This window comes from Strigops habroptila, chromosome 15 (assembly GCF_004027225.2).
Source record: "Strigops habroptila isolate Jane chromosome 15, bStrHab1.2.pri, whole genome shotgun sequence".
Classification (NCBI taxonomy): domain Eukaryota; kingdom Metazoa; phylum Chordata; class Aves; order Psittaciformes; family Psittacidae; genus Strigops; species Strigops habroptila.
In genome coordinates, this window is record NC_044291.2 from 828,390 (window position 1) to 855,432 (window position 27,043).

Sequence of the window (27,043 nt, forward strand, 5' to 3'; positions counted from 1 at the left end):
GGACTTTGGCATAAGCTCCATCAAGACGGAGGGTGCTCAGTGTTGTGCCAGTGCTGTTGGGGAAGTGCTTGCATGAGGGTGGGGTGTGATGGACGCTGTGTAGTCCGTGGGGGTGGCGGGGAGTAGCTGCCTGGAAATGAACCTTGTGTTAGCGTCTCCTACTCTGCTAATGACTTGAGCCCTTGACTGGTATTTGGGTATTGGCAGAGTGACAGCTTCTTCAGGAGAGCTTTCCAGAATTAGCAAAGCCATCTGGCTTTTGTTCTTTTAGAGAATTGCTTGTCCTTTCCCTTCCAGTAAGGAGTCCTTGCTAAACTGCTTGTAATTTGTATTACACTGACAGACCTACAGCATGCTGTGGTCTCTGTGAACACATACAAAATACAGCCCCTTGCTCCAAAAAACATCTTTTCAAAGGAAAAGCCATGGAGCAGCTGACCCAAGGATCCAGCAGTTCCAGATGGAGAAAGGATGACGTGGCATTGCCTGACTGTGATCCCATCCCTTAGAGCAGGGCTGGGTGCTGAGGGCAGCTCAGAGTGGAGTGTTGCAGAGTTCAGGGAGGGAGAAGAGACGTGAGAGGAGGGGATTGTGCTTCCCTGTCCTGCTCCTTCAAAGCCAGTGGCCAGGGCTAACAGCGAGCTGATGGATCCTTGTGTGATAGGAAACTGGTTCCCTCCCTGGGATCATAAAATAAAGGTTAAAAATTTCTAGGGAGGTTGTTTACCTTTGAGCCAAAGGGCTTATTTTCTTCTTGTTGCTGTGGTCAGAGAAAGAGGCATGTGGGTTGTCCAGATAATAGTGTAGTTTGTGTTCTGTAAGTTTAATATCAGAAGTGCTAATGGCTGAGTTCTGGCTGGGGGTGCAAGACTAGGCTGATGTGTGGGGGAGAGCTGGGTTCCTGGGGGTACCAGGAACCCAGACAGATGCAGTGAGAAAGAGGAACTATTATCAGTCCTTGAGAGGTATTTCCTTGAAGCTATATTTGGTTCCAGTGAAACATCTACCCCTCTTCTGCTTAATTAAAGCTGTTTTTCCTAAAAAGGGCTCAGAAGAGGCTCCCATCTGAGTGCTGAAAACCAGAAGGAGCCGTTCTTGCGGTAACTGGAGCCCGAGAGGGGAAATAGCAGCAGCCTCACAGCAAAGCTGCCCTGTCCATTCCTGCAGCCCCTTTGTGCAGGATGGGGAAGCAAACATCCGGGTTGGATTCACCCAAACCACCAAGTATTTGTAGCTGACTCATGACTGCATGCGAATCAAGGTTTTGTTGTTTTTTTTTTTGAGCCAGACCTTCAGCTATTGCCTTCCCATCCATTTTGTAGTGCAGGCTTTTTGGAAGCCCAAAGAATGCCCTTTAGGTACCAGTTGCTCAGTCTGGTGGGTGCACTGCTCTCGGGGTTGGCCAGTCAGAGGGGTTCAGGAGACAGGGACAGGGCCTGGTGGGGGTGATGAGGCTTCATCTGCCCCTGTTTCTGTCATTTGGCTTCTTTTCTGGAGCAGCCGTGTTTAAACAAGGGGTTCTGGGATGATGCCAGCAGGAAAGGATGCGCCGATGCTCTGAATGGTTACTGTACATTTGACTTGGGGTCTCACTGCAGTGGCAGAGCTGGGGCACGGGGAGCTCTGGGTCACCCCTTGCTTCCTTTCTTCACTGAAGGCTTTGGGTTGACAAGGCTTAGTCCAACCTGTGCAGCCAAGGAGCCGCCTGGAGCGGGGCAGCCTCTGTGTCCTGAGCAGAGCCTGTGTCCAGGGCAAGCACCGATGACAGGCTTTATCAAGTGGAACATCTGAGGGCTGCCAGGCTGTCTCCCAGACAGGGATTAGGTGTTCTGGAAGCTCACTGGTGGCTGGGATCCCTAAGCTCTCACTTTATGGTAGAGCTGCATTGAACCTCTGCCACTCTAAAGCCACCCAGCTGGGTTTGCACTTATGGAACCAGTGAGTTTGTCATGATAAAACTCAAACATCCCAACTGTTTCCAATAATTTAGACATTTTCTTGGTGTGTTACAGTTGTACATCCTGGGCCTGTGTCTGTCCAGTTTAAATGCAGGAGCTTAAAACAACACACCAAGCAGGATTTATGCTTGTGGATGTTCAGAGGCTCTAAGACTTCTGGGGTGATGCACTGAAACAACAGCCCAGCTAATAATCAGTGCAGTGCAGTGGGAGCCCTGAAGAATCCCAGTATTTGTGGAGCTGCCACTAGTGCCAGATGAAGTCACCGGGATTGGCCTCGCCAGCTGTTTGTTTTGGTGAACCACAGCGATCTCTCCACGTTACTGCAGTTGATGTCATTGGAAGTGATGTGACATTTTTGCACACATATAGAATAAGTGTTAAAAAATGCTCCAGAAGAGCTTTTCCAGCCTTGTCTGGGAGCTGGCTGGGGACTCGAACTCAACTGGCTTGGTGGGACTTAATCTATAAAGCAAATGAATCATCAGGCATAAATGGCTTTACCATAAATGTCAGATTCTCACTGGTCCTAACGGCACTTACATGGGTTTGGTGGAGCATATAAAAGCCTTGGGATGCACAATCACTTTCATAAATGTGCTGTCCTGCCTCTTCCTCTTCATGGGAAGCTCTAGGAGTAAAGGTCAATATAGGATTTATTCCTTTTTTACAAAACTAGTTCTGATAGACGAAATTATTTTCAGACAAAGATTGGCTTTTTCTGTGAGTGTAACTGTGCCCTGTCTCTGTGTGCTAACAAGTACCCCAGGTTCCAGAGCCCTCTGTGCCCCGATATGCCCATCTTGTTCTTATGCCAAAGGAGGACTTCACCCATCTGCATGGGTGGCTGGAGGATGCTGTGCTGGTGACCTTTGCCTTGAAGCAACACCCGTGTGTTACTGACTTGTTCCCTGACTTAGATACCTCTTTACTTGAAAATGAGTCTCAATGTCTTGGCTGGTAAAGTCTTTAAACCACTCTCAGTGTAATTGTAAGTTTTCTCTCTTACAAAAGCTTCATGGAAAATCCATTGCTGTTGCATGTGTGTGGAAGGGGGGAAGTTAATGGTATCTCCGTTATCGCTACTCCTGCTGAGAAAAGCAGATGCTGACATAGGAAGGAGAGGGGTTGGGGTGTCCTGTGTAACCACAACAGTGAAACAAGTAGAGCCTTGAGTGAGGAAGGGCACGGGGCTGGGGGCAGCTATCTCCTGGTGAAATTTATTAGCAGCAGCACACTTGAGAGGACACAAAAGGCTCCCAGAACAGCCCGGTCTATTTAAAGTGGCTTTTTAAATCAAAGCAATGGGGCTCTTGACAGCAGAGCTTTGTGCATCTTTTGTGGAGTTTGGAGAGTGGGGCTTTTTATTGCAGGCTAAATTAGCCTATTTTATTGTTTTGCACTGAGGGATGAGGTCAGTTGAGTAGGAATCTTGCTAACAAGGTTTTACTCCTGTCTGTTTTTACATGGGGTATCCACTAGTGCTGTGCACTTGCTGGTAATGAAACAAAGATGAATGGTTTAGCACCCCGTGAGCTCTCCTTCCCCCACCACTGAGCTGCTCAGCCCATGTCTGTACCGGAGCTCAGATGCTCCCTGGGGCTTTGGGTCTGTTGATTTCCCTTCTGACCTTGCATGCTTGCACGCTGCTGCTGGAACAAGAAAAGGATGGACTTTGCTGGGCAGAGTGATTGATTGGGTTTGAAAAGGAAATGGGAAAATAGTAGGCATGTTGAATGATGCTCATGGAGCGTGGTGAGCTCTGAAGAAGCTGTTCGAGGTGGCTCATGCTCTTTCCTGGCGCCCTTCACATACCAAATCTGATCAGTTATGCACTGATTTTCTCAGGTTCTTGACCAATAACCAGCAGGAAACTTCCCTTGTTCATTCTCTCCCTTTACTCAGCAGCATCTGCTTGGCCAACACTGTCCTTTGTGTTGAGAGATGTTGGGGGTTGTGCCATGGCCCCAAGACCTAAGCCTGTAGCTCTGGTACATTCAGGGAATGTCTTCCCATTTGCTCCAAGGTTCTGTCAATGCCTTGAGCTGTCAGACCTAGAAGATGTTCAGCTCTTGGTGTGCTGCAGGGAAGCAGGGTGGCATTGAGCCAGGATCTCTCCCCATGTGCAGCTCAGGAGCTGCCATCAGCTGAGACTAAAAGCAAACTCAGCTTTAGCAAATTCTCTTCTGCTTAACCTTTTGCACTGTGTTTAGCCAACATGCCTTTCTTTGCTTTATCTATTCCTCAAGGAAACACAGTTATAGTCCTGGTCACTTATAGGATGCAGACTATCAGCTCTCCTTGAGGTGTAAATCCAGTCTTATCAGGAAGAAAAAGCTTTCAGCCTTCCTTCCTTGCCTCTCAGAGACAAGTACCAAGCCTGCTTTTGTGGCTGTTTTATTTCAGCTTATCCCAACAGTGCCAGACATTCCCCATAATCCGATGGAAACTGGGGAGCTTTAACCACCTAAGTGACAAGGGTGTTAATGGCTTAACGTGGGTGTCAATGAGGGGCAGGGTGGTTGAGGTCCGGTGGGCAGAAATAGCAGCTGAAAGGATCTTGCTATCAATCCACTTCAAGCCAATTTCCTTGTCCAGGTTGGGCATCCTCCAGTGGAGGCAGCTCCAAAGGGGCAGCCTGGTGTTATGCTCTGAATGCCTGTGAAGACAGGGATGAGAATAGTGATGGATGGTGTTAGAAACCCAGTAACACCCCCAGCTCCTTCAGGTGTCTGCTCAGGACTGGGTGATATCCTCAGGGTCACACCATGGCCACGTTCTCTGCATGGGTCACAGTGTCAGGCAGTGGCCAGAGCTGGCTGGGAACAGGAAATGTTCTATGAGACAAAAACTTGGCATTTTCTGTGTTCCTAATGCTGCATCCCCAGTTTTGGTGGTTACATTGAGAAAGCAAAAGCCAGAACAGTGACAGAACTGCTCTATAGGTCTCTTAAAAAGAAAAAAGGGAAGGAAAGAATGTTTTTCTCTTAAACTAGAAATTTGAAAACCACTTTGCAGACATTTCTGCTAATTTTGTAAAGGTTATTCACAGGAAACAATGACTAATAAGCTTAAACCAATGCTCAATCTTAAGGTAGCTTGTGTAGCATCTGAGAGGTGTGCAGATGTTGTGTTGGGCTGCTGCAGTAACCTGGAAATCAATGTGGCTGTCTTTTGGGAAGGTTCATTTGGGACCGGGCAGGAAGCACACTGGCTTCACACCTCACAGAGCAGCCTGAGATAAGTGGCTGCTTGACCCGGCACTGGGCACAGAAGGTTTTCACTTAGTTCATCTTGGGTGATGTGCCCGTGTCAGGGAGGTGGCACTGCGAAGCGTTTTGCTTTTCCTTTCCTGGTGGTGTTTATCCCCTCAGCTGCTGTCTAATGCTCTATCCATCCCTCCCCATAACGCTCTGTGTTTCCTTCCCTGCAGGGTGACATCCAGCAGCTCCTGATCGTGGCGGACCCACGAGCAGCCCATGATTACTGCGAACACTACAGCCCCGACTGCGACACCGCCATCCCTGACTCCCCCCAGTCCCAGGACCCCAACCAGGATGAATACGTAAGGCTCCTGTGGGGTTTGGGGATGCTTCTGGTCACCTCCATAGTGTGGCTGCAAACACTCTGCTCCTTCCTCCCACTGTGTGCTTCCCTGCAACTGATCTGTTAGTGCTGAGACAGAGCTCGTTTGTAGCATGTGCAGGTTCTGGTCTTGGCTCTTGCCCTCAGGAGTTTCCTTTCTGGGGTCCTCTAGTTCCAGAGACTGAAATGAATATTCGCTTGGAGCTCAAAACCATGCAGGAGAGACAACCTGAGCCGGGTGTGAAACACCGACCTTCCCTGGCAGGTGAACCCTATCCAGAGCAGGCGCCTGCTTCTAAATTCCAACTTTTACTGTTGAACTTGTAAAAAGATTTAGCAGTTCTTTTCCAATATTCTCTGAAAACAGGTGTTAAAGGAGGGGGAAACACTTCTGCTGATGTGTTCGACATTTGAATTTCATTTGGCTTCAGCTCATCTGTATAAGCTGCTGTGCTCAGTATTTTTTCTACAAAGAGTTAGCCCCAGATCGTTCCTTTAACAAAAGAAAGGAAGGACTTGGACAAGATGCCTTACTTCTGCTGCTCCATTAGAGATGTCTGAGTGTGGCTGATTTCCAGAAGAGCATCACCTGAATTTTAGACCCTCTTAAGAGGTCTCAGACTCAGCTCACAGCAATTGAAGGGTCTGCCATCCTCAGATGCTTTGCAGCATCTTGGCTGCTCTCTTGGATGGACTTGCTGGTCCATGAGCTCTCTTGCTTTCAGCTGGTCTTAGATCTGTGGGCTGCTGCCAAATCCCCACAAATCCTGGAATGGTTTTGGTTGAAGGGACATTAAAGCTCCTCCAGTTCTGACCCCCTGCCACGGGCAGGGACACCTTCCACTAGAGCACATTGCTCCAAGCCCCTGTGTCCAACCTGGCCTTGGACACTGCCAGGGATGGGGCAGCCACAGCTTCTCTGGGCACCCTGTGCCAGCTCCTCAGCACCCTCACGGGGAAGAACTTCTTCCTAAGAGCTCATCTCAATCTCCCCTCTAGGAAGCTCTAATGTCAGCAGTCTGCTCTGGCTTAGCTTTGGGACTTAATTAAAACCCTGAGCAGAGCTTTGGGGAGCAGGTGATGCTTGCCGGGTGCCCAGTCCCAGGGAAGTGCTGTAACAGCTGTGCCAGCTCTTCTGGAGAAACAATAAATAAGTAAAATAAAATAGACCTCGGTATAGTCAAAATATGTGGTAGTAGGAAAATAAAACTCTTCTTTTGGAGCCAGCAGCTCAACAAGGGCTGGCTTGTTTTAGGGCTGTGTTGCTCCATGTAAGAATAACTCTTCCACGCGCCGGCGTCTGCTGCCAGTGAGAGCGATGGACTGGCAAAGAAATTTGCCATGCCTGGCTGTAACCAAACATTCTGTTTGTGTTTCATTTTGAAGAATGACTGACGCCTTGTGGAAAACACAGAAAATATCTTGCTTTTGGAGCCCTGTGGGCTGCGGGTGGATGGGAAGTCGCATGGATACTATTAGTGCTTAGAGTGAAAATAGCATCCCTGCTTCGCAGAGCGGCTGTGCAATTCAAGTGTGTTCTTCCCACCTCTCTCAGTATGTCACAAGTGTGACCTCAGAAGTCCCAACAGTCCAAGGCTAAAAAACCCTAGTGTTTTTTCTTCTTGTATTGTGTTATCGTGGGTGACTGAACTGCTGCAGGTTTGGGCCATCCTCTCTGGTCAGGGAGAATGTGCCACAGGACCAAGAGATTATTTAGAACCTCCTCAAATCACAGCCTTGCCATAGCAGCCCAAAGCCTTGGTGAAGGTTTCATAGAAGCTGATGAACAAGAGGAAGGGAAAGATTTCAGTGCATGGATCTGCAACACAGTGTGGCCCTGTTGAGATGAAATAATGTCTAAAAGAGCTGGCAGGAACATGCTTGGGTTCTGCCAGCTTATTTTGTGCTTCTCATCTTCTCTTTGCAGTACACTGACGCGGAGGGCGAAGGTGACACCTACTACTATGAGTACCCCTACTACGAAGATGTTGATGAATCTGTAAAGCCAGAAGCTCCCACCACCAAACCCAGCACTCCTGAAGTGGCTGCTGGAGAGAGACCTGAAACCAAGCAGGTAGCGATGCAGGATTCCAGCAAAGATACAGTTGATAAACGGCACCTTTGTAGAAGGGGAGGTGAAGGATGGTGCAGACATTTTGCCTTTGTTTCTCTGATTCTGGTATTTCATTCCTGTGATAGGACTATCCTGCTCCCACACCATCTCCTGATGGAGGGGATCCCGGCAAGCAGACGGAAGAGGATACTACAGTAGGTGATCCCCTCGTGGATGAGTACAACTATGAAACCATTAACGAGGAGTACTTCACACCTCTGCCCTATGAGGATGTCAACTACAACGAAGAAGTAGACCCGCAGGGGGGACTCACTGAGAACGCTGTGGAAGCTGAACTCCCCACGAGCACCGTCATCACCTACAATGAGAGCGATGTAATTTCAGTGAATGCTTTTTCCTTTTGCTTTTTTTTTTTGATGAATTGTGGTGTTTCAGAGCCCGGAGAGCAAAGGGGATGTGATCACCCATGTGATAAATCTGTCAGTGCTTTGGGCAGCTCTCGGAAGAGGAAGTTTCGTGCAAAATATTTTCACTCCAGATATTTCAGGGTGTGGAACACAGGTAGTGAGAATTTGGTGCAGGATTATTCCCCCGGAAAAATGTGCTCATGCTGACATCTGCATTTCCCTCCCTGAAGTGCTTGTGTGACAAGAAGAAAAATGAGGGTTGGTGTTAGAATCTAAGTAGAATCATTTTATTTCAAAGCTATTAATATAAATCCTTAAAATGTTGATTTGATGGAAAACATCAGTGTTTTTCATCTTGTCATTTCCACTGAACATCTTCAGGGGTTTAGATTGTAATGTTTAAAAAATCCTTTTCAACACTGGGACCAAAATCCTGCCTCCACCAGAGCGAGCCCCTCTGCTTGGTTCCAGATCTGCTCAAAGGGGAGAGCAGCCCAGGTCCCATGGCTGATATTCATCAAGTAGGTGAACGTCAGTCTCATTTTCAGATGAGACTTAGACAAATCATCCTGCAGCCATGTGCTGTATAGCTCACTATGTGAGGAAATAACAATGTTAGATGAGGCAAATTTTGTTATCCAGGAGCATCAGCAGGGGGAGTTGATAGTGGGATAATGTTTCCTGGGAGATAGGATGTGGCTTGGCAGAGTTTTGTGGTGGTTATGGGAGACCCAGCACCCTGGGGCTGGTGGTGCAGAGGGATCGTGTCCAGCCAATCACTATAGAAACTGTGGAGGAGGGGGAGGATGAGGATGTTGAGCCACCCAAAATGATACATAGAGAGAAAGAGAAAAGGCTCCAGTGTATCGAGGAAGCGAGCGCCAACCTGAGGGAACCCATGGATGGGAAACTTCGCTGTTTCCTGACAAAGAGCCAGAAATCTTTGGCTAAGCTTGAACTTTCTAACAGAGAGGAATTAAAGATTGGATAGCGTGACCTTAGAAAAAAATTGGGAGAGGAAATAAGAGGCTTGAGGGCTGCTTCATTTGTTAGGAAAAGGAAATAGAAGAGGAGGAAAGTTCAGGTAGGGAAACACACGGTGAAGCTTTCTTACGTGAAAGCTCAACGGTCTCTCAGCAAAGCATCTCATGGGGACAGAGTGCACTGTCCGCCTCCAGCAGCTCCAAAAGAGAGGGCATTTGGATAGGGAAGGCTGCAGGATGGCTCCCGGGGCAGAAGGTTGCTCCAGTGAATCTGTTAGCTGAGGAGCAGAGCAAAGGACACAGCTTGCCTGGCTGAAGGAGATTCCCATGCACTGAGGCAAAAGCTAATGCAGTGTGACATAGGGAAGACTCCCAGGAAGTGCCAGCCTGAGGAACAAGCACCCGAGAGGATACGGATTGCAGGTTCACACCTCAGAGTGGGAGCTAAGGGCCCTGCCTGCAGCCAGGAACTCCTGGGGAAACTGAATCCTTTAATCCAGCAGCAGACCAGGCTGCTTTATGAGCAGTATGGAAGCAGGGATCGGGATCTCTTGCGTGTAATTGCCTGCCTAATACCTGTTATTAGGAACAGGCTTTCAGCAGGAGCTCTGGCTGCTGACGGGGCTGGAGAAGGTTATTTGCTCTTTAAATGAAAAAGGAAAAAAATCTTTTAAAAATCTCCTAAGTGTTTTGGCTGGTTCAGAAAACAAAGTGCTCATGGCCGTGGGTGCATGCGGTGTGATTTCACCTCCCAGGCTCCTGCCAGCACTGCCTGGCACTGTTGGAGTTCACCTGACTGTATTTGGGAAGACTCTAATTCCCTATGATGGGAATTAAAAGGGGATTTGGTTCTGTACAAGTGAAACTTTGTGGAGCCACTGTGAGAGGTTTGAGAGGCAGGAGCAGGCTCTGAGCTCTCCTGGGCTGGGCTTTCATCATGGCTCATAAGTCCTGATAAATGCCTGGGAAGCAATTCTGAGATTTAGTAGGCAGCAATACTCCTGAGAACAAGAGGAGCTGGGAGCAGATAGATTCTGTTCATTGCCTGCTATTCATCAGGCAGTTTGCTTTACTTGTCCAGATGCATATACCAGGGTTTCATATCTGCATTGCTTCTCCGAAGGGAGGACTAAAAGGAGATATAAATGAAGCTGTTACCAGCAAAGCAGAGGCACAGTGTTCTGCACACTGATTTTTGGGCCTCCTCTTTCCTTTGCAGACTGTTTTTGGTTGTCCTACAGAATTGTTAAGGAGATGATTTTTTTGCTTTTGTTTTGGTTTTCCTCCAAAGCACCTGCAGCTCTCAGCATGGAGAACTTTGCTCCTCCTCTGCCCAGTTATTCAAGCGTATCTTCCCATGCAAATGGATTTTGGGACCTTAATCAAAATATCATCCCAGACATTTTTGATGTTCATTTAAAGCAATGCAATCTGGAAAAAGCTTGCTGTGTTATCCCCAGAAGCTTTGTAGCGAGATAAACAGGTTTTAAGGTTTCAAAGTGCAAACCTAGATAAAAGATTGCAAACAGGATAAAAGAGAGTGTGATAGCACCTGATCCATTTGAACAGCACAAAGGAAAAGTGATGCTAACTTTTCCGAGCCTTCTAATTGAGTAATTGCCAAGCTACAATTCCTGCAGAGACCAGTTGGTGTTTGCAGAGGTAAAAGAAGAGGGGGCATCAGAGCAGTGGCTGCCTTAGCACTAGGCTTATTCTTGTTTAAAACCTCTTGAATTCGGGTGCAGATGCTCAAGCAGTTTTGGCACAGAAACAAGGTCTGGAAATGATGGTGGCATTTAAGTGATTTTGAATTCATAGTAGTGAGGAGATAATTTCTCTGGGAAGCACTGGAAATAATTCAATTTATGGATCATTTTGGTCATTACCTGGATGGGAAAGAAACAAAAAAACCCATCAGCAGCAGCACATGTTCTTTACAGTGCTGCTCAGAGCAAAGATGCCAAGAAGCAGTTGCCTGCCAGGCTGCAGAAAGCACAGGGGGATGGAGAGAAGCAAGGAAATTCTGATGCTTGTCTGGATGTCCTTGCCCAGCATCTGCTGCTGGAAGGATTCGGGAAGGATTCAGGGATTAATACATCAGATTTGTAAAAATCTCTGCTTCTGCTTTTTGCACGATTCCAGTCACAGTTTGGATCCCAGAATAAGCAAACAGGAGGCTTCAGTAGAAGCGAACTTGGGGTTTTCCACATTTCCTCCTGTAATCAGATACTCACAACAACAGATTGAGGTTTTGGGGGGCATTTTAAATATGGGACTGGACGTGTGACTTCTTATGCTTAATAATCCAGCATCTCTGATATCGAGTCTGTGAGAGATGAGGAGGGCTTGGGGTTTGAATCTTCCATTTCCTCCTTCTTCAGGCCTTTGGTGTTCACACCTGACGTGAGCAGCTCCTTTGTGCTGTGCTTTGTTTTCCTCACTCATGCTTTTACTCACTGTTATTTCAGGGATTGACAGAGGGATCCCAGGGAAAGCCAAGGTGTCTTTGACATAAAGATCCTCCCATCCTTCTTTTCTGCCACTGGAAAAGACCCTTAGAGGCCACGGGAGACTTTAAAACTCCAGAACTTAACTTTTCTTATGCTTTTTCTTTGCAACTATTGTTATAATGCATCCTCACATTGCAAACCCCGCACACCTTATTTGCAGCATGTGCAACCTGATGTGTTGCTGCTTTTTTGCTTCCAGGCTGCTCAGGGAGGAGATGACCTGGATAAAGATTTCACTGAGGAAACAATAAAAGAATATGATGGGAATTACTATGATAACTATTATGACCGAACAGTCTCTCCCGACATCGGCCTGGGCATGCCTGCCAACCAGGACACCATCTATGAAGGGGTAAGAGAGTTAATTTTCCATAGAGGATGAGTCTGGTTTAAAATGCTTGTCACCCCATCATTAATAGCAAAAAGATCAGCAATGCAAAAACCAGCGATATCATCTCACTTGGATTCTCTCCCTGCATTGCACGTGCTTTGCACAGGGTGAGAAGGTGCCTGTTTCTCTTCTACACAAGCATCAGCATCCTTTTGTGGCAGAAGTTGGGGCAGATCTCCAGATCCTGCTTGGAGCAGTGATGCTGATGGAGTGATGTCCTCTCTGACTCACTGGTTTTGTGTTTCCCTTGTGTGCTGCAGATCGGTGGCCCACGGGGCGAGAAAGGACAGAAAGGGGAGCCCGCAATTATTGAGCCGGTAAGCACTAACTGGTGTTGGTTGGAAAAGTCCAAGGGTTATGTTTGGTGTGGCTTGGGGTGCTCTGGTACAGCTGGGAGGAAAATTTCTCATGGAGGAATTACTTGGTTCATTTAAAAACTTCAAATATAAAATACCATAATTTTTTCTTTTAAAAACTTCAAAAGTGACTGAAATCATGAAGGAAGTTAAGTAAGTTCCGTGAAATCTCTCATTTACCAGAATCAAACCCAAGCTTTTCAAAGGGGAAGCATTAGGCAGAGGGTGGGTCTCGCCTCTCTGGAGGTTTGAAGTGCCCTCAGCTCGCAGCGAACCCACTCCCCAAGCGCCCGTAGCCGGGTCATATCCTGACCTGAACTTGCAGCTTGGGACTGGCTTTAATTGTGCAACTAATGAATTAACCTCTGTGGAAATGAAGAGGTTCTCCCAGCACACAATGGTGGCAAAAGAGGGGTTTGCTCCTGCTCCAGGGTCTCACCAGCTTTCAGACAAACCCTATGTCATCTGAAGTGAACCCAGCATTCTCTTTCTTTATGATCTGTCCTAGCCTGTTTCTGAGGTTATTTTTCTTTCTAAAGAGCTGTCTGTGCCCTCTGCAGTCAGCAAAAACTGTGGGTGCCCAACTGAGCACCCCGTTAGGTGACAATGGAGCAGGGCTGGCTGGGTATTGCTCAGAGCAAGAGGCTGTGGGTTGATGGCCACATGTGTGTCCCCCCTTGGGTACCGGGATGCCGAGGTGCTCCCATGGGTTCTCCTCCCGGGCTGGAGCTGGGGCTGCAGGTCCTTGCAGCTGCCTCCCCACATGCTCCCATGTACCAGCAGCTCAATTCACCTCATTTCTCTGGCAGGGGCCCAGCTTGGTGACACTTCCCATCACTCGGAGGCTGTTAATTCTTCCTCCCTTTCCTTCTTTGCCTGACACTTCTGCAGATGGGGGGAGCAGGAGGAAGCTGGGGTGCAGCAGCAGGGCTTGAAAAGCCTGAATTGAGGGTCTTGTAAAGGTTTTTCTGACCTTTCCTTCCTTCTCTTCCTTCCTGGGGCTCGCTCCCACTCTGCAGACAAAAGGAGTGAGCAGTTTGCCTGTCAGAGGTGTGGGAAGGGTGATGGGCAGCTGAACCCCAGGGAAATGATGGCAGGAACCAGCCTGCCCTGTCCAGAGCCCATGTGAAATGCTACAAAGCCAACAAAACAGTTAAGTTTAATCATCCAGAAAGAATTTGGCTGCCTTCACTATTTCAAAACACTGGATCATGTATTGCTTTTGCCAGAGAGTAAACAAGACCAAATGCCGCCTTGTCCCTCTCTGTGCGGTTCCTCTTCAGCACAAACTCGGATTTGCTGCGCTCTTTAGCTCTTTTTTCCCGATGGGAGCTGCAGCAGAGGGGGAATAAAACCCAAAGGCATTCTGCAGGATTTTTCTCACTGTTCCCTTCCACCCTCCTGTCCTTCAATCCTTGCTCGGTGCTGACACTTGCTGGAGGCAGCGGGGCAGCACAGCTGCAGGGTGAGGAGGGATACATGGTGGGACCCCGCATCCTTGGAGGCACCAGGCTGCCTGTGCTTGGGGGGGACCCTGGTGCTCCTGTCTGCCCCAGGCAGGGTGTGATCAGCCTTTGCACACAACTCTGTGTGCCACAACCAGCGTCTGGGCTGTTTCTATGACATGAGCTGCACTTGTGGGTAGCACCTGGGTGTTGATGGAGTGGCAGCAACACCCTGCTTTCCCCTGCGGCAGTCCCACTCCATGGTTTGCTTGCTCTACCCCCAAGGCATCGCACTTGGTGGCATTCCCTCCCTCCTGGTCCTGGTCCCCAAACCCTCCCCCGTTTCCATTGCTCCTGTTGATGAGCAGTCATATAAACAGTGGCGGTTTCTTGCCAAAGAGAATCTCCAGATGTCCCTAAAGCTTGAGCTCAACATAAACCAACAGATAAATATGGGAGGATGCCAAGGATGTTTGCATTGCAAATCGGCTCATTAGCCCCGGCTCTTCCCCCACGCTGAGGAGCGGCCCCAGGCTCTGCAGCTGGCCACGGGAAGCAGAATCTCAGTGCTGTGCATGCTCAGCCCATGGCATGGTCACCCAGCAGCTCAAACGTGTCCTGGGGAGACCTGTGTGGGCTGGAGCTCTGCATCAGCCCAGACACAATTACTAGAGTCTGGTTTGGAGCCTGCCACAGAAAAATGTGCCGCTATTGATCTCAACAGGGATGGACTTTGGGGTGTCCATGTGGGGAAAAGTTTGCTGGGACCTCCGGGGTTCCCTGCACAATGTCATCATGTGCCTGAACAGGAGCCAGTGCTTAGTGGATGTCCTGGGTGACACCTTCTTCATCAGCGTCTTCTTGGTCACCTCCAACAGCAAATAGCCCACACTTAGTGCAGGTCAGAGGAATGTTGTTTAGGGATGAGCCTAATTCCCACCCAGACAGGAGCAGTGTCTCCATGGCAGGCAGGGAAACTGCTGTCAAAATAGGATGAAGCTCATGACCTAAATTCTTTCCTGCTGAAGAATGGCTGCACAGGCACTTGCTTCTGCGATGGCAGCAGCAGCAAATTTCCCCTCACACATCCAAGAGAGGTGGGAGCCAGGTTTTATACGAGGTGGTAATGAGTAGCATGGACACTGGGAGAGACAGAAAACAGCACTGGCCGTGCATTAGTGGTGCAGAAACACACATCCCACTAATGGAAGTAGGGATGGTTTGTGTTTTACCCTATTTTGTGCTCCTCTGGGCTTAGAGACTGTGGCTTTTGGGGCAGGAATGCCTGGATTTCCCTTTGCCATTTCAAATGGGTTCAGCTCAGCTCTGTTCTGCTGTACTGGCTGCCACGGGGTCAGCCGAGGCTTTTAGCACTGGAGCTGAGTCCAGGAGACCTGTCAAGGGTGACCTAAGGCCAGACCATGCACTTGCTTCCTCCTGGCTTCTCCCGTATGAACTTACTGCTTATCTACAGGGTTTTACTGGCAGATTTTATCCCATAGGATAAGTGTCCCTGCTTGCTGTCCATCAACTGGGCAGTGCTGGGATGGCTTTGGCTTGCCCTGGGTGCTGCTGGGGTCATGGTCACTGGCCCAGAGGGAACAGGGCAGTGCTCACCGTGGGGCTCTTCTCAGCAGATTGTCCTGATGCTGTCAGGAAAGCATTTGCTGGGATTATTGAGAGAGTTCTTTCCTGCCTTTTATGTAGCCATGAGGAGGGGCGGGAGGGAGAAAAAGCTCGATTCCACTGAGTACATGATAGACCTGATTTAAAGTTATGACAAAATATTTAGATTAGAAGGAATGGAATAACATTATTCTACCATTTTGCCCACACAGTGATTTCCTGGGTACACAGATAAATCACAGCACGCAGGCTGCTGGGAAAGTCATTTAAAACACTCACTATTTGATTATTAACATTTTTTTTAAGCTGCTTGGGTTCAGCTTCTTCCTGAAGAGGAGTTTTTCTCCTGCTCCAGCATCATCCAGGCTGGATGTACCCCAGGGTTTGCCCTTCGCTGGCCGTGAGCTGAGGGCGAAGGGTTGTGGTTGGGAAGGTGACCCTCTGCTGGGTGAGGGTGGGTATGGGGCTGGGGCCACTTTGCCATGCCCCGTATGATTTAAATAGATGATATTTGGCTTTTCAGTGGGCAATGCCTTTTGTGCCTCTCATCCAGAGAGAGTGGAAACACTGCAGCTCGGGGATACCCGCACCCAGCACCAAGAATATTTCAGAACAGAGGAAGCGTTGGGCTTTCCAGCCCTGTGGGCAAAGCGACTTTGAGGATGTGCCTTGCTAATCTGCTTCTGTCTTCTCTTCCCTTGCGCAGGGTATGCTGGTGGAAGGTCCTCCCGGTCCCGAAGGCCCAGCAGTAAGTGGCCCTTTGTCCGCACCGAAGGGTGCGCGCGGCTCCGGGGTGCTGGATGTATGTGTAGGGCTGCACATGCTGCCGGCCCCAGGCTCTGCTGCTTCCATACACCCAGGGAGTGTGAGAGAGCTCTGAGGCCATTTCCTGGTGCAAAACTGAACAGAAAGCTCTAATGCTTTTCCTGCTCTGTTACATACGTTACAAATACATAGCACACTTGTTACAGAGTTACAAATAACACAGTGAAACATATTTGCTACAAGGACTCGACACTGTGCAACATAGTTGTTACAATGTTATGAGTAAGGGCTCTTTGCAATGTAGTTGTTACAATGTTATGAGTAACGGCTCTTTGCAATGTAGTTGTTACAATGTTATGAGTAACGGCTCTTTGCAATGTAGTTGTTACAATGTTATGAGTAACGGCTCTTTGCAATGTAGTTGTTACAATGTTATGAGTAACGGCTCTTTGCAATGTAGTTGTTACAATGTTATAAGTAATGGCTTGTTGCACCATAGTTGTTACCATGTTATAAGTAGCATCAATTTGCACTGTAGTTGTTACAATGTTGTAGGTAATGGCACTTTGCAACGTAATTGTTACAACGTTGTAGGTAACAGCACTATGACTATAGTTGTTACAATGTTATAAGTAACTCCACTTTGCACTGTGGTTGTTACAATGTTGTAGGTAATGGCACTGCGACCATAGCTGTTACAATGTTATAAGTAACTGCACTTTGCAGCATAGTTGTTACGGTGTTACGAATAAGAACACATTTTCCATTAGCAGCTTATTTTTTTCCTGTCTTTTCCACGTTAGGGTCTTCCAGGACCTCCAGGACCAACTGGACCTGTGGGCTTAATGGGTGACCCTGGGGAGAGAGTGAGTACCTGTGTTTTCCTCCTCTTTGGGTCATTCTGTATGTGCAAAGTGGGGTTGTGGTGTATCAGTGGAGCCCTAAAATACTGTTTATGCTGTAGTAGGTTGTTGGACAGTACCAGTGAGCACTGGAGACTGATGGATGTGTTTTAGCAATGCAGAAACTTGGGGTTTGCATCTTGGTTTTGATGTTACTTTAAATCAGTTTTGTCACTGGCAGCCGCTGCTTTGTAAGCTGCTGCCTGCAGAAGTCTCCAGCTCCTGGGTGTCTCAGCTGCTCCCAAAGCACTTTTGTGGACTGAGACCCAAATCCCACAGTTGAGCACCACACTTTGGTCAGAGTTGCGTGTTCATTATTGCTGGGTCCTCACCCAGGGTCAGGACTGACCTGTGGTTTTGGGAGCTGCTGGGCTCGAGCCTCAGGTCAGTACGTGGTGACCAGCACCATGTGAGCAGCAAAACATGTGCTTGGGATTGCTGGAAATTAAAACCCAATCTGTGAGCTGAGTCTCCAAAATGGCCCTTGTACCAATACAAGGTTTTGCTTTTGTTCACCCTATTTTAGCCTATTCCCCCATCCTGGCAGAGGCAGCCAGGCTAGTGGGTCCCTGGCTGGTATCAGATGGGACCAGGCTACCCATCACTTCAAGCCCTGTGCTCAGCAGGGATTGTGCCTTGGCATCTAGTGGAATACTCACCATAGCACCAATGGCCTCTGGCTATGCTCGGGAACTGAGATGGGATCATTCTTGGCTGCTGGTGCAGCTCGGTTTGGGTCTAAAACTACCGGAGTGCCCTTGAGCAACGCTGGTTTGGGTGATGGAGCACTGATGTCGGGCTGTGCTGGCAGGAGCAGAGCGGTTCCTGCTAAGGGCAGCCCAGCGGAGCAGTGCGTGCTGCAGGCAGCTGAGCAGCAGCGCGGGGGCCGCGTGTACCAGCAGCAGTTGCTTCGCATCAGTAAATCCACTGATTTCAGCAGCTTTGTGAGGAAAACAAATGGAATGTGGAACTGGACACCGTTTGGGTGCTTTGGTACATGTCAGTGTTGAGCTCAGTCTGATATGCTTTCAAAATAGCTTCTGGTGTTCTGCTGTTTCAGTGGGCTCCCAGCAGCGCCAGCATCAGCCTCCACCTGCAGCTAGTCGCAGCCTGAGGCATCCTGACAGTCCAGTTAGCAAAAAGGTCAATAAATGTGCCTCCGGGTGGGTTTGTGAAGGCAGGCTTGGCTGGAGGTCTGTTTTTCAGGAGTTATTCCTGGAAAGCGCAGGAGGGAGGGGGACAGCAGGGACACAGAGCACAGGAGATGTGCCTGCACATGCGATGTCCCAGCTTTTTGCTTTCCAGAAATCCAGAACAGAAATCCAGCTGTTCTCTTTCCTGTCTGATGTACCCTTGAGCTGTTGTCCTTCCCCAGTCCTGCCCTTGCTGTCATTCCTCTCCCATTGAGGTGGTTCTCATCAGCAATAAGGAAGAGATGGGAAACTGCCCCTCTGCAGTTGGTGCTTTTCCAAATTATCCCATCGGGGTGGGTTTGGGACCCCTGGGACCTGGCTGCCTTCCCTGGGGACACAGCCAGGAGGGATTAGATTCCCAGCTTTCCTGCCTGCTGGAGGACAAAGCAACCAGAGGGCTCCAAACCTTCATTATTCACCTCCTAGCCCCATGACATGGACGTTGCAAACTACAATCACTGGGAAAAGTAAAACCGCTGCTGGCGTGCACTGGGAAGGTTCTGCTGTGGGTTTAAGGTGTGCTTGAGGAGATTGCCTCAATGTTTGGGGCATTCCTGTGGCAGGGACTCTAACCTGGGCCCTGTATTTTTTTAATTAAGGCTCTTTGTTACCTTCTCGGTCCCAGGGGACTTGGCTGGAGCCTGCTGGCTCCATTGGAGCAGTGCTGTAAAGAACCCACCTCATCTACGCTCCTGGTGTATGTTATTGTTTTTTGATGGAACAGTAATAATGCTGCTTGTGGTTGTGACATGATTGAGAACGAGAGGCCCTGACTGTGCTCCATCGATTGGTGCCTGCAAGCTCAGAAAGTCGATAGGCAGCTGCAGGCTCTGCCCATGGCTGGGAGCCAGGGCCACTACTCAGCGAGGTTGGCTTAACCCTTGAGATGCTGTGGTCATGGTTCCTCCTGCGCTGTCCAGCAGCAGGACCACAGGAGGACTCTGCCTCCTTGGGTGTGGGACTTCAGAGGGGACGGGCAAGGCCTCAGCAGTCTTGCAGTGTTCTAGGATTAGTAAAAAGAGCTGTGCAGCTTCATCAAGATCTTGGTGGGTCTTCATCCTGCATGGGTCCTGCGTGTTGCCCAGCTTTCTCCTCTTCTCTCCTTGACACGTTGCTTCTGCTCCCAAGTGTTCAGTTGCCTGGCAGGATGGATGCTGCCCTGGTGGTGAGGCAGTCTGTGTTCCTGCCCTTGGTCCAGGCAGATGCAGATGTTTGGCCAGGCTCCTCTGGAGCGGCTGTGCAAAGCCAGGCAGCAGCAGACACATTGTCCCCAAAGATGTTGCTCCACACCCTGAAATGAGACGTGATTTGCATTCTAGCACATCCTGCTTTTTTGTGTGGCCAGAACAGAATGTTATACAGCATATTGTGCACAGAGAAGTGATGAACTTGCAGATCCAGGAACTGCAACTGCATTAAAATACTCCTTTTCAATTACAGCAGCTCCTCTTTTAATTTGTTTATTATTAACCCTGCACACAGCTCATGAATTTACATGACACTTCAATGTGTGTGGTGAGGAACGTTTCCTATGCTTCCATCTGATAGAAAGATTTCTTATTTGCAATCAGGCAGGTGCACTGAATTAATATACCAATAATATTCAGCTATGTTAATATTGGCCAACACTCATTTAGCTCTGTTTTATTCATCATGTCAGTTTGTTCATTTATCCCAGTTATTTTACAACATGAAGAGCTTGTGCCACCGGGAAAGCTGCAGAGCAGCCTGGTTGTGGGAGGTTTCAGAGGACTCATCTGGGAGGACAGTGGTTTAGGATGACTTGGTTTTCTCTGAGCGGTGGGTAGAAGGAAATATGGTGCTGAGGAGACCAGCAGTCTCTGATGGGTACTCTGCACTGGAATGAAGAAAGTAGAAGGGTGGAAATGTGCTCCTTTGAATGTGATGAGGTGCAGCGTTAGAGCAAACTGCAGCTCTGCACCAGCCCCACTGTGTGCTTGGAAATCTGGGTGTTGGGGTGCTCTGGGCTTGATCAGCTTGTTCCTGGGAAAGGCTGGTCACAGAATGATAGCTGTAACTTCCAAGACCATACAGTCATTGTGTCCCAAAAGGTTTATTACCCCAAGGATGGATTTGCATCTCAGAGGTGTAATAGGATCCCTAAAATCCTTATTGGGGTTCTGGAAGGCTTGATGTGTTCCGGGTGCCCTTTTTACCACCAGTGAGCACTGCTGTACCTACAAGACCCCAAATACTGCAAGAGATTCTGTTGCAGAATTTTCTGACCAGGGCCGAAAAATAATCTGAGACACTTCAAGCAAATCCTGAGGCTCTCTCAGTACTTGTGGGCTGCTGGGCACCACTGTCACTGCCTGCTGCTCCAGGAGCCTCAGCACTAACACTGAGGTTTCAGCTGAAACATTCCCTTGAAATATTGCATTAGTGTTTGCACTCAGCATGGCATTTTAGAGCACTGCACCAAATGAAAGTTGAAGTTCCCATCCCTGGCTGCTATATATCAGCAAATCTCTATTTACATAATGAGTGACACAGATTTACACCAGCTGAGGGGCTGGCATGCTGCGTTTCTGAAAGGCATTCATGAATTTCAATTTACAAAGTGCTTTATGGGGTTGATTTTCCTCCAGCCCATTGCCCCCTGCTGCTCCACCCCACAAGGAAAAGACCTCACACACCCAACATGGAACAAAGGGAGGTGTTTATGTATAAAAACATTGCATCAACGTTTGTCAGGCAGAGTACCCACAGAGAGATAAACAAGCTCATTCCTGATCCATCACTTGCTGGACTGGAGTTAGAGGAGAAGAGAGAGAGGGAAGAAAGTTTATTATAGAAAATGAGCCTGGCCTAAATTATTTATTGTGTTTCTGCTCCAGCAGATGGGCCTGGCCTCTGCACCACAGCAGCGGAGTCAGGGGCTCCGGTGGCAGCCAGGCTGAGTAAACAGCATGAATGTAACATCATGAGCTTGCCCTGAAAAATGGGTATCCCGGTGTGTTGTGCCGACTCACTTCAACACTGAGTTTGCTGCTGGGTTTATTTCTTTCCTGCTAGCTCCCTGGGGGAGTGCTGTTGCTGCAGTGTGGGGATCAGCGCTGTTATTCCAGGCTGGTTGTGGTGCAGTCCTTGGCTCTGCCCTGTAATTGTGGTGCGGGTCCAGTCACAGCCCGGCCGGGTGATGGGCTGGCTGGGGCAGGGTGGAGCACAGCAGCTCTTCACCCCCACCCTGGAGCTGGGCTCTAATTTAGTGCTTGAGTGTTTTGGGTTCCTTTTTAAGAGGGAAATGACGAGGAAAATGTTAAGTTGAACATGGTGTAGAGGGAAGGGAAGAACAAGGAGCAAAAGAGTGCACCAAGATCTTGTTGGGAGACAGTGGAGCAGGGATAAAACATCAGATGCTTTGTTTTGGTTGGTCAGTTGTTTAAACTGTTTTGATTTTTAGGGACCTTGTGACTTATTTCCTTTCCCTCATCCCTTTCCCATCTTTATCCACCGCTCTTTGCCTTGTGGGGTGAGTGCACAGCTTCCTGGGTCAAGGTCTGTCTCTTTGGTGTCCCTGTAGATTGTCCATAGATGTCTGTGATTTGTGTCAGGGTTTTATTTTTGGTTTTGTTTGGTGTCTGCATGGGCTGGAGGGCTTCAGGCAGGTCAAAGACAGCAAGAACTAACATAGATGCTTATTGCTTGCCCTTCCAAGAGCTTTGCTTCTTCACAGATGGATTTATTGTTGATGTTTACTGACTAGGGGAGTGTCCAAGTCCTCAAGCTTGAGCTGTTGGCCAGGCAACCCTGCCTGCCTTGCCATGGACTGAGCACCAGGGCTCCTCTTGGCCTTGATGGGACATGATAAGTCACTCTTGCCTTCAGCTCCTTGAGCTGGTGTGAAAATTGTGATCAGGCATGCACATTGAGTACTTGGATGTCATCCTCACTGCATGTAGGATTGTTGGATGGATGTGCAAATTTGGGTTGACTCCAACTTCTTGCTAAGTATGCAATTGGGAATGCGAATAATCTATGGGCTGTCTTAGGAAAATTGGCCATATTTGATTATTTATAGCTTCATCAATAGATCTTTTACTTGCATGCTTGTTTCTTTAGTTGAGTTAAAGATACTCAACTGATGTTAATCAGCACAGCTCCATGGGGATCCTCAGAGTCCTGCTGATTTACAGCCACTGACAGGATCACTCACTCCATTGTAGATAGAAGTAGCCTCATAGGACTAAAGGAAAGACAGAAGAGAGAAAAACGGAATGACCCAGATGACTGAACATGTGCAGAAATGTATTTGTCTTTCCACGTTTCTATCTCACTGACCTGAGTTATGAAGTTTCATATACATTTTTAATAGGTTTTAACAGACCCAACTAAACATCGATTCCATTAACTTGGAACGTTGCAGAGACGTTATTGCTCGCTCGAAAATTGCACATGGCAGACCCTGGAAATACGAAGGCCAGGATGTAACAAGAGGGAATCACTAAGGAAAATAGTGTGTTTTACAGATGTGCTTCCACAAAATTTGCCATAGCATCAGGATGCCCACACGCTCAATGGCTGCCTCTCAAGATAGGGAGCCTTTTGTGTCATGACATAAGCCTTTACAGCCATGACTACTTACATATGGACATCACTAAAATGACGTTATAGAAGTTTATTTCTATTCTTGTTTCTTGTAGGGACCACCTGGCCGCCCGGGGCTTCCAGGAGCAGATGGTTTACCAGGACCACCTGGGACAATGCTCATGCTGCCAGTAAGTACAAGCTTAACTAAGAAAGCATTTAAATGAATTGGCTTCTTGGCTTTGGTACTGCTTAGTGCCTGTTCTTGTAGAAGTCTCCCATCTCTTTTACATCAAGGACACATTTTCCTTGGTGTAAAAGATGGATCCAAATGGTTCCCCTGGTAAGTTTACTTTCTGCAAAGCACTGTAACTTCTTCACCAGTCAAAAGCACAGGGCAAGTAGGTCAGAATTTCCAGAAAGGATGAATAAGCTTAAGTGTTTCTGACTGGGCTGGAGAGTCATGAAGAAGCAACTGAAGACACTTGCAAGGGCAGAACCCTCCCTCCTGCAGTGAGGAACCTCAAACAGCTCTTCAAAGCAGGTGCTACAATTGTAAGGACTGGAATGAACTTGTCTCTTTTGATGACCTGTGGTTAATTTGCATTGAAGCTAGCAAGTACCGAGTCAGCCTTCTTGGTCCTGGGATGCTTAAAGGAATGGTTATATTTTGTGTCTGCTTTGAAATGAGAAAACCCTATGGAAACCAGCTGCTGCAAATGAGTGGTTAGGTACCAAAGGGAAAGAGTCTTTAGTGAAAAACCACAGTGCTCTTGTCCAGGCTCCAAATGGGAGGGTGATACTCGTGTAGGTTCCTGGCAGGACGCCTGGGACAGCCTGGGCCAAGTGCTCAACATGGAGCTTAGCTGGCCATTACAATGCATTTGTTGGTCCCTACACTAACCAACTGTAGGCCTATAAATTGCATCTCTTTGAAGCTGCTTGCCAAGTTCATGTGGTCATATACCTAGCACCAACCAAGTGAAAGGCAGAGGTGAAATGGAGGTGAAAGAGCTGTCCAAGTAGGTTCTGCAGCCTGCAGAGTCCTTCTTGCAAAACCCCAAATGCACATGCAGTTAAAGCAGGAGAAGGGTGTGTGTCCTGGGAAGTGGGCTTGTAGCTGTTGGGGGTGGGAGAGGCAGAAGAAAACATGAGACTCTTTCCCTTTCAACTTTGGGAAAATAAAACATTAATGCTTGGGGTTTTTAAATCCTTTGTACACTGAAGGATCCTGGCTTGAACAGTAGGCCAGACTCTGTTCTTTGAAGCACACTGCCATGCTTGAGAAATACAGCCTTTGTCCTGGGGTAAACAGGCAGCTACAGCCAAATAACCTGATGCAATCCCAACTCCGGCGGTCTCCTGGCCAACAGCATCCGCATGAGGAATATCAGCCCTGTGAGAACTTTGCATTTAGTTTTAAAGGGTGGTGTGTGAGGTCCTTACAGCTCAGAGCCCACAGACCCTCTTACTCTGGGTTACTTTGAGCTGGTAGAGTTTGCTGTGTAGGTACGGATGTGGAGAACAGTCAGGTTGTGCCTGTGAGCTGGGTGACCGAAGAGCGGGGTTGGGCTGGTCATGTTGAACAGAGTTGTTGAGGGGTCAGGCCAGCATGAGGGCAGAGGGACAGCAACCCTGTGACCTGCTTTCTGCATCTTGTCCCCGTCAGTTCCGCTTTAGTGGAGGAGGAGATGCTGGCTCGAAAGGACCTCTTGTTTCAGCCCAGGAGGCCCAAGCCCAAGCCATCCTGCAGCAAGCCAGGGTAAGTGAAGGCTGGTGGGAATGCCTCTTGCAGCAGGTACCTGAGGAAGCAGAGGAGGACCAGGATAAATGTATCAGAGATGTCTTCATACTCGCACCATCCGCAGTGCTTGTGGGGGTCACTTTAGCACAGGCTTCTTGGGCTGATTTGTTGAGATAAGCCAGAAAGCAAATTATTTCACCCTTGAATGAAATAAAGCTCATTGGGGTCTCCACCCAGCTGGGTGGCACATGCCTCTTTTAGGTTTATAACAAGGGGTTTGGCCTAGCTCAGGCCATTCTGGTTTCCATCCAACCCCCCTCTTACAAAGGAGTTTGAGCTTATATGTATTCAGGTAGAGTACAGAGCCCTGATGCCACCGGCCACTCCGTTTTCCTGTCCATGGATGTTCTCTGAGGATAATATTGGTGGGTTTTGTGTCTGGTGCTACCTTGTCAGTCCTAATTTTCCTAATTTCAAGCCTGCCTACAGTTTTTCCATCTGCATTTTCTTTTGCTGGGAATGTGACCAGACAAGCATTTCATGAGAAGCATCTGCTTTCTCAGGCTCTCTGGTTTTGTTCTTTGTTTCCTGCTTGTTGAAAATTGGGCCTGTAATGAAAAACCCAAAGAACCTCCCACCCCTCCCTCCAAATCCTCATTCTCTGTTTTGGTTTTGTTGGCTTTATTTATTTGAATTAATGTTCAGTTTAACAAACAAACAAATCCCGGGCGGCTTCTGGGCTGTGGATGAGAAGTTGAATAGTTCCATAAAGGAAAAAAAATATCTATTTCTTAGTTAACTTCAACCTATTGTTAGACAATTTCAGCTGAAAACCCTGATACCAAAGCAGAAAGGGAAATAAATGACTTGTTTTGTGGGGAAGCTGCAGGGTATGGCAGGATATGTCCTGCGGGGGAAGGACATCTTCTTTCCTTTTTGGGGGTAGTTTTTCTTGTTATCATTGTTAATTACATTTTCAGGTTGATTTATTCCCTTTAAATTTGGGTATCATTATGCAGCACTCGCTGTCCCCGCTGATGGCATTTCAGAGCATCTCCCTTTTAATGGGATGTTGTGAAAAGATGCCACAACACGTGGCATTTGTGCAATATTTATGCCATTCCAAGTGCAGTTGCGGGTAGATTTTAATTACCGGAGTACACGGATAATTACAACTCTCTTAGTGTTCAATTGTCACGAGGGAACGAGTTGCCTGAGTGATGCTTTAAAGTGTGGACCAGCCCCATTACCCAACATGGGGATTACTGACTTGATGCGTGGTTCCATGACTCCTTAATTACGGAGCTAAAAGCCCCCTGGTGCAAATAGAATTCTCTTTCTGTTAGCAGGGTATTTAAGTAGTAACTAAAAAAAGGGGAAAAACTCCTCCAAAATTGATCTCTCAGGATGGTAAAGAAAAAATCCTCCTAACCTGGACTACGATCATAGATGCATGTGAGCACATCCCTATAGCCTGGCCAGGCACAGTTCTGATGTTTACCTTAAATGATTTGTTGCCAAAAGCATCCATTTTATTGTGTCTATACGCAATGATGGAAAACGGGGTCTGGGCTGCAGAGGCAGATTCTCATCTGGTTTAAATGTAGGTAATTCCTCATCCCTCCACGTGCCAGGGTCTGAGCCAGAGTGGGACTATACACATCTTTGGATGCCCCATCCCTGGCAGTGTTCAAGGCCAGGTTAAACCTGGTCTAGCAGAAGGTGTCCCTGCCTGTGCAGCTGGATGAGCCTTAAGGTCCCTTCCAACCCAAACCATTCTGTGTTCTTATGATCTATACACATCTACACGGTTCTCAGGGCACAGAGGGAATGTGTGGCTGGTGGCACGACGGTGGCTTTGCCCCATTGCAGCAGTGAAGCAGAGACACCAACTGAGCAACATTTCTCTTTGTGTTGCAGCTGGCGCTGAGAGGACCAGCGGGTCCAATGGGTCTGACGGGGCGGCCGGGCCCCATGGTAAGTGAATGGGCAAGTGAGGATGGAGCAGAGCCATGGATGCTCTGGATTACCTGCATGAATGGCTCTTTTTTAACATGGTGTGAATCTTCCCTCTGGCTTTGTTGTGGGAAAATGTACTAAATCCTGTTCTCTGTCCAAAGGGACCCCCGGGCAGTGGAGGACTAAAGGGAGAAGCTGGAGAAATGGGGCCTCAGGTGAGTATGGGCATATGGTGCGACCAGGAAATCTGGGGGAAAGGAGGGCGTGGAGTCCTGCTTTAGATGCTGTTGTGAAGGAGCGAGTCAGTAACCCAATGCCGGCTGAACGTGTGTGGGAACATCTGCTTTGCATATAAATGTCCCTTCAAGTATCCAAATGCAGACTCGAGACATAATTTTAAGCCAGCAGTGTAAAATTCTGCAGGTGGTTTTCCTTCCCTTTCCTTTCCTGCAGAGACATCCGTGGAGGAGTCCTGTAAATACAAGATGGGTTGGAGTGTGGGGAGTTTGCTAATGCTCAGGAAGTTATTCCTCCAAGCCATAAATCCTGGAATAAGGGGAAATTCCCACTTTCTAATGGTGGGGGAAGTAATCTGTC

At 48.2% G+C, this 27,043-nt stretch overlaps 1 protein-coding gene across 2 annotated transcripts in view; it reads left to right on the top strand.

Annotated features, from left to right (window-relative positions):
* COL5A1 (collagen type V alpha 1 chain) overlaps positions 1-27,043 on the top strand; it is a 136,647-nt gene that overhangs the window by 53,750 nt on the left and 55,854 nt on the right. For both annotated transcript variants that reach the window (XM_030507193.1, XM_030507194.1), the window contains exons 5-15: positions 5,392-5,523; positions 7,471-7,617; positions 7,743-7,991; positions 11,717-11,869; positions 12,169-12,225; positions 16,042-16,083; positions 16,904-16,966; positions 22,860-22,934; positions 24,413-24,505; positions 26,408-26,464; positions 26,608-26,661. In XM_030507193.1, the coding sequence (XP_030363053.1) occupies positions 5,392-5,523; positions 7,471-7,617; positions 7,743-7,991; positions 11,717-11,869; positions 12,169-12,225; positions 16,042-16,083; positions 16,904-16,966; positions 22,860-22,934; positions 24,413-24,505; positions 26,408-26,464; positions 26,608-26,661 (1,122 nt within the window). The remainder of the gene's footprint in view (positions 1-5,391; positions 5,524-7,470; positions 7,618-7,742; positions 7,992-11,716; positions 11,870-12,168; positions 12,226-16,041; positions 16,084-16,903; positions 16,967-22,859; positions 22,935-24,412; positions 24,506-26,407; positions 26,465-26,607; positions 26,662-27,043) is intronic.